This window comes from Chionomys nivalis, chromosome 5, assembly GCF_950005125.1.
Source record: "Chionomys nivalis chromosome 5, mChiNiv1.1, whole genome shotgun sequence".
NCBI classification, from domain to species: domain Eukaryota; kingdom Metazoa; phylum Chordata; class Mammalia; order Rodentia; family Cricetidae; genus Chionomys; species Chionomys nivalis.
In genome coordinates this window covers 98,733,818-98,740,941 of record NC_080090.1, presented here as the reverse complement: position 1 = coordinate 98,740,941, position 7,124 = coordinate 98,733,818, and the positions used below count along the sequence as shown (strand labels likewise).

Below are 7,124 nucleotides of genomic sequence, written 5' to 3'. Positions count from 1 at the left end.
GGCTCTCTCGAGACAATTCTATCGGGCTATGACAGCCCGAATCCTCCCCAGCCAAGGAAGGAAGGAAAGGGTAGCAGGAGCTGGGTCTCTTCCGTGGCCTCTGGGCAGGGCTCCACGCCGTCCAGGCAACTTGTGGGCGGTGATGATCCGGAGAAGGGCACGGTTGCAGATCTCTCGGCAACAGTGTGGCTAGTCAGTGACACAGAGCAGCAGTGCCAAGAGGTGTAGCAGGCCTCTTAGGCTTGCCATTAGTGGGAAACAAACTGAGTCTCTGAAAGTAGCCAACGCTGAGTCTTTTTCTCATGCCCGATACTGGTTTCATTCTTACACACACACACACACACACACACAGAGAGAGAGAGAGAGAGAGAGAGAGAGAGAGAGAGAGAGAGAGAGAGAGAGAGAGAGAGAGAGAGAGAGAGAGAGAATATGAATATGAGCTAAATGTTTCGAAAGTACGCGGGTGGGGGGCAGGGGTGCCTAGTAACCCAAGTCCCTGCCGCCTGTCGCTGTCCCAGGCGCTCACGAATCCACAATCCTGTATTTCTCCAACAAGTTGTGGAGTTGCTTCTCTCATCTGCCTAAATCCCAAATTCTAGTTCTCTTCGTGCCGTCTTCAGTCCTGATCTGAAGGAGGGGGGAGGGGAGTGGGCACAGATGGGGGCAGGGCGGGAGGACGTAAGGGGCCTGAGCCTCGGCACCCCCTCTCCACCCACGGCCGCCGCCCCCGGATTATTTATCCGCAAAGTCCCGCGCGCACCCATTGGGCCGAGCCCTGAGTGTCAGCGCGAGTCGCGGCTCGCCATTGGTCCCGCACACGTGCGGCCCTGACTCACGTGCTTCCGGTTTGAAGGCAAAAAGTGTGCCTGGGTGATTTTTTTTTTTTTTAAGCGAGAGAGTTTGTGCAAAGATCCGAGCTGTCAGAGATTTCAGGGGGGAAAAAAGGAGCCCGGCACTGGCGGAGACGCACTCTCCCTGCAAAAAAGCAAAGGCGATTAAAGGCGCTGCCAGCCTCGCGCTCTGGGCACAGCTGAGCGTGACAGTGGGGAAGTCAAACCCCTCACTACCGACTAGGAAGATGGGTAGACTTTAAAGACTATTTTTTCCCTTTAAGAAAAAAATTCTTGGAGCTTTAAAAAAATTCATTTTTTTCTTCTTTTTTTCTTTTCTCCTCCCCCCCCCCCTTTTTGGGTTGTGGTTTACTCCCCCATTAAGACCAATCACTGAAATCTGGTTGCTGAAAGAAAAAAAGAAAGAAAGAAAAGAAAGGAAAAAAATAGCCGAGTGTCTTCTCCGTATCTGGATGTCTACAAATTAGAAAGAGGGAGAGAGCGAGATCTGCTCCACCAGAGCGGGCGAGAGCCAGGCCAGACGCCCGGCTTTCTTTTTTTCCTCCTGCACCCGCCCTGTGCCTTCTCCGAGGCTTCGCCTAGCCTCCTTCCTCTCCGCGCACCCCCACGGGCCCGCTGGCAAAGTGGGGTGGGGAGCGAGGCGCGGGGGGCGGGGGCCGGCGCGGCGGCCAGGGCTGCCGGGCGGCCGAGCATGGAAGAACAGCAGCCGGAGCCTAAAAGTCAGCGCGACTCGGGCCTCGGCGCGGTGGCAGCGGCAGCGGCGGTAGTGGCGGTGGCGGCCCCGGGCGGCCTCAGCCTGAATCTTAGCCCAGGAGCCAGCGGCAGCAGCGGCAGCGATGGAGACAGCGTGCCGGTTTCCCCGCAGCCCGCGCCCCCGTCGCCGCCGGCGGTGCCCTGCCTGCCGCCCCTAGCCCATCACCCGCACCTCCCCCCGCACCCCCCACCCCCGCCGCCGCCGCCACCGCCGCCTCCACCGCAGCATCTCGCGGCGCCTCCTCACCAGCCACAGCCCGCGGCCCAGCTGCACCGCACCACCAACTTTTTCATCGATAACATCCTAAGGCCCGATTTCGGTTGCAAAAAGGAACAGCCCCTGCCTCAGCTCCTGGTGGCGGCGGCTGCAGCCGGAGGAGGTTCTGGAGGAGGAGGAAGCCGCGTGGAGCGTGACCGAGGCCAGACTGGTGCAGGTAGAGACCCTGTTCACTCGCTGGGCACGCGAGCTTCGGGCGCTGCCTCGCTCTTGTGCGCCCCAGATGCGAACTGTGGCCCGCCCGACGGCTCCCAGCCCGCCACCGCCGTCAGCGCGGGAGCATCCAAAACCGGGAACCCGGCTGCTGCGGCGGCGGCAGCGGCGGCGGCTGCAGCGGCGGTGGCGGCTGCGGCAGCGGCAGCTTCGAAGCCCTCGGACAGCAGCGGCAACAGTGGAGGCAGCGCAGGGAGTCCCGGGGCGCAGGGAGCCAAGTTCCCGGAACACAACCCCGCGATCCTACTCATGGGCTCCGCTAACGGTGGGCCGGTGGTCAAGACTGACTCGCAACAACCCCTAGTTTGGCCCGCCTGGGTCTACTGCACACGCTACTCGGACCGTCCGTCTTCTGGTGAGTACCCAAGCCGTAAAGGGACCATGCCTCTGGCCGGGGGGGCCTGCCCCAGAACTCCAACCCCCTCTCTGGGGAGAGCAAACCCATTTTGAACCGCTCTCACTTCACGTCTGACTTCCACTTGCCCCAGGTCCTAGCCACAATCACATACCCTCAGTTCTGCCATGCTGGCCTTTTCCACCACTCGGGAAGTTACAGCTAGCTATTGGCAAGACCAGGAGGCTCCAGTTTCTGTCCTTCGGTTTTCCGAACTCTGAGTCTTGAGATCGTTTTTTTTTATATATGTTTTATGCTTATTATCTTTAAGAAAGGTATATAATTACTCATTGATTTAATTTTTAGGGAAAGGGTGTTCTGAACTGGCGGAAAGATAGGCCTGGTGTCTTGAATCTGCAATCTACCACCTTAGTCCTCTTGGGGCCGGCTTTGGCATGGGAAATATACCAGAGGAATAATCTTTGCCTTATGTTCATAACAAACACTATGGATATTATTCTGTGGCGATTCCTTTTACATAAAGACAGATACAGTGGGAGAGGAGAGGAGAGGAGAGGAGAGGAGACGAGAGGAGAGGAGAGGAGAAGAGAAGAGAGGAGAGGAGAGAAGCTCCATCCTCTGCGCCCAGCCCGGGTATGGGCTAGTCAATCCGCGTTGGTAGAATGTAGAGTTAGGGTGTAGCCAAAAAGGTGAGCTCCCACTGCTAGCTGGAACTGGCTGTCCTAGGGTGAGGGAAGCAAGCAGGTCTGGGTCAGACTTGAAAGCTGGGCTATGGAAAAGAAAAACAGCGTTTTCTTAGCAGGGTTCCCCTGTCCCTTTGGCCAGTGTCTTCTTTCTTTTACTCTGTCCTCACAAATCCGCCCGTTAGAAGCTATCTACCAGTCTTAGGGCAATTTTCTGCTTTCTTTTCGTGTGCTAGAGCACAGGAAAGGTTAAGACCTACCCACGGCCATCTGCTGGGCCTTGGAAGAGGAGGCTCAGACCTGCTACCCCTTGCAGGGGACAAGGGGCAACGCGGGCCACGAGGAAAGCAACGGAGGCTTGGGTCCACTGTCAGCACTGAGTCCGCCAGGGGGCCGGGCAAAAGGTAGCCACGGGCACCTCTCCGCTTGTTGGTCTCTTGCAGCCGTGCTGCTTCGGGCCGGGTACGGATCGATGCGCGCTATCAGCCCCCGCCATCTCGAGCCCCGTTATTGACACGTCGGGCTCCCTGAACCTCCGAAAAGCTGCTTTGATTGACTCGCCTGATGGATAGAGTGATTGAGCTGTCAGGCTGAGTGGGTCGGGCCGGCCAGGAGGCTACGATTTTATTACAAGTGTCCGTGCCTCTGCACACACGCACACAACAACAACACTACAACATGCTCCGGACGCACCTCCCGCAGCGGAGTCTCCTGGAGGATGCTGTACATTTCTTGGGCCGTTTCTGCCTGCCTGCTCGGTTCACCTAAAAGCCCCAGTCCTGCTCAGGAGCAGGCCTTGTCTTTGTTCGTTGCTCCTTTCCTTCTTATAGGCCAGAGAAGACAGCAATCAGATATTTTTATTCCAAAGGCAGTTCGCTGGGTTGACATTATTCCTACAATCAGTTAGGCCTGGGCACCTCTTGACAAACAGCTAATGACACCGGGTGCTTGTCAGCTGCAGGACCCAGTAGCCCAGTGTGTCCAGTGGTCACTAGGTTTGAAGATGCAAAGACCTTCCTTTCAGAAAGTTCTAGGTATTAACGGGCTCGGCAGGGACCTCACTTGAATCTGTAGGCCTCCATGGCTATCACTAACAGTTGAATGCCAGCACCCCAACAAGACCGCCAAGAAGCAGGCTTCAACCATACAGACACCATCCAGCAGCTTCGCTTTCTCTCGCTTGTTCTCCCTGCCTCTCTCCCGGGCTGGACCTCACAGCAACCTTACACAGTAGCATTTGAGAGACTTCCTCTTCTTTGAGCACATTCTTAAGGCCTTCCTACACAGGGTTGCCTCAGTCATCTTGGAGAGGTGGTACAGGGTTCCCACCCCCCCTCCCGGCCCCCCATGATTGTCCCTTCACCACCCCCTCTTGGTCCTTGTTTTGCTTACAGGTGGGGACGACAAAGGTCATCCCAATCATTTGCACCCCGAAATTGGAGCAAGCAAATTCAGAAGAGAGATAACAGGCCTTTCTCCCCTCCCCAGCCCCATGGGCCCTACGTGCAGGGATCAGAAGGGTCCTACTTTCCTCTTGGCATCTACTAAGAAGCTGAATAGAATGTCCCAGGGCTTAAGCTCATAGACTAGAGGCGGCAGCCCCATTAAGGAAATGGCAGGCGGTGTCATGCCCCCTTCCAGAAGGAGCTTCCTTCAAGTCAAACAGAAAGGAAAGAAGGCAGAAGGCCTTCTGGAGTTGGGTGAGCTCAGCTTCCCAGTCCTCTCTGGGGTCCGTGGTGAGAATCAGATAGGGGCTTTGCATAGTCCTCTGTGTGTGCTTTGTGTGTGTGTGTGTGTGTGTGTGTGTGTGTGTGTGTTCCTGAGAATACAGTGGAACCAAAGCAGACCAGTCATTCTCCCCAAGGCCTGCCTTCTCTGCTGCATTTTATTCCAGGGCAAGCAAGACATTTCTGTTCAGGGACCTTTAAGTCTAGGTTATTCTGGTTGGGACCCCCAAAGCTCACTCTCTCTTGTGTTCCTTTCCCCACCACACTTTTTTCAGGCCTTCTTGGCTGGGAAGTTCTGGGAGCTAAGGCTGGTAGCTTTCTTGAACTGGGATGTGGGGTGCCCCCTGCAATTCCTGCCGCTGTTCCTCTTTGACTTCTGAATCCCTCTTGCAGAGGGGGCCTAGAGATCTCAGTAGCTTAGAGAGGGGCTCTTCGATGGAGGTACTGGGACCTAGCAGCGGGCCTCTACAATCTCCCTGGAAGCTCGCGACCCCGACCCCTATGTTGGGCTCCGTACAGCCATTCTCAAGGCTTACTCTGCCCTCTCCTCTTCTCTCTGCTCCCGACCCCCTTCCTCCCCGCCCTGGCCCTGTCTGCCCCGCTGCAGGTCCACGCACCAGGAAGCTAAAGAAGAAAAAGAACGAGAAGGAAGACAAGCGTCCTCGGACGGCGTTCACGGCTGAGCAGCTGCAGAGACTCAAGGCGGAGTTCCAGGCAAACCGCTACATCACGGAGCAGCGGCGACAGACCTTGGCCCAGGAGCTCAGCCTGAACGAGTCCCAGATCAAGATCTGGTTCCAAAACAAGCGTGCTAAGATCAAGAAAGCCACGGGTATCAAGAATGGCCTGGCGCTGCACCTTATGGCCCAAGGACTGTACAACCATTCTACCACCACGGTCCAGGACAAAGACGAAAGCGAGTAGTTGTGGCCAGCCCGGGGCCCGCGGTCCAACCGCGCCCGTGCCACCTCCTGGCTCCGCGGGGCTGCCGCTTCACCAGCCCCACGCCGCCATGCAGAGACGATCGCTAAGAAGGGAGGCATCAACCATTAACCGAAAAGACAGAGAAAGCAAGCAAGAGAAAGCAATCCGCCGAGTGGACATTCACATTGGAATGGAACGGTTTTTGAAACGGGAGAAAGACTCGGACAGGTGCTATGGGGGAAAAAAGATCTGTTCTCTAACTCACAGTATAAGACGAAACTGCGAATTCCTTAAAGCTCTATCTAGCCAAACTGCTTACGACCGTGTATATATTTAATTTCAGGTAAGGAAAACAAATATGTGTAGCGATCTCTATTTGCTGGACATTTTTATTAATCTCATTTATTATTATTGTTATAATTATTATAATTATTATAATTATTTTATCCCCTATCCCCACTTGCTGCCCCCAGCCCAGTTTCGTTTTTGTTGCTTTTATCTTTTGAATGTTTTTGCTTCTCTGGGTACCTCCCGTCCCCCAACGCTGGCCTGGTTTCTCTGGGACTTTTCTTTGTGTGCGTGTGAGTGTGTCTCCTTGCGTGTCTGCCCTTCGCCTCTCCTCTACCCACCCGGGATTCTTCCACTGGTCTTGTCTGTCCTCCTAAACCCCTTTCCTTTTCTGGAGACTCCTTGAGAAATACAACCCCACAGACTGCGAGACTGAACCGCCGCTACAAGCCAAAGATTTTATTATGTTCAGAAACCTGTAGTCTGAAATAAAATGTTCACTGTGTTCATGAATTGCTGACTGCCCTCTTCTTTTGTTGGGTGGGGAAAGAGCCTGTCCAGGAACTGTGTGGCTACCATTCTGACTACACAGGGCGAGTGCAGAGCTCTGGGAATATCAGGGTAGGCCAGAAGCATCACCACTCAACAAATGCCAGAGTGTCTTGCACAGATTTGCCATGGCCTTGGTCTGGAGCATACTCTGGTTCCTGGATGCGTTCTAGGGCACCCAAAAGCCAAAAGGACCAATCCTACACTTCCCTGCCACCCCCACCCCCCGCGGTTCCAGCTGGCCCCCTTTGGCTCCCTTAGCTTGTGCAGGCTCAGCCAGCTGAGTCCTCCTGTTCAACCTGCTTCCATGTACCAAACTATCTATACCCTTACTCTTCCTTTCTTTTTTCTCCCTCCGCCCCCCCTTTTTTTTCCTTTTTGGTGGGAGATTGACTGGAGGGTTTTTCTTGTCCAAAGGTTAGCGGCCTTACCAGGGCCTGCAATGGTGGCAGGCTGTCTGCTGAGTTGCCCAAAGTCTCTGCAGCCTGGACTTCACCTCTTCCT

At 55.2% G+C, this 7,124-nt stretch overlaps 1 protein-coding gene across 1 annotated transcript; it reads left to right on the top strand.

The window, feature by feature from the left end:
* The first annotated feature begins 1,461 nt into the window (after positions 1-1,461).
* En1 (engrailed homeobox 1) lies at positions 1,462-6,494 on the top strand. Its single transcript, XM_057770476.1, has 2 exons — positions 1,462-2,449; positions 5,467-6,494. Exons 1-2 carry the CDS (start codon positions 1,543-1,545, stop codon positions 5,781-5,783), a joined length of 1,224 nt encoding a protein of 407 aa, XP_057626459.1. The 5' UTR covers positions 1,462-1,542; the 3' UTR covers positions 5,784-6,494.
* The last annotated feature ends 630 nt before the right edge of the window (positions 6,495-7,124 follow it).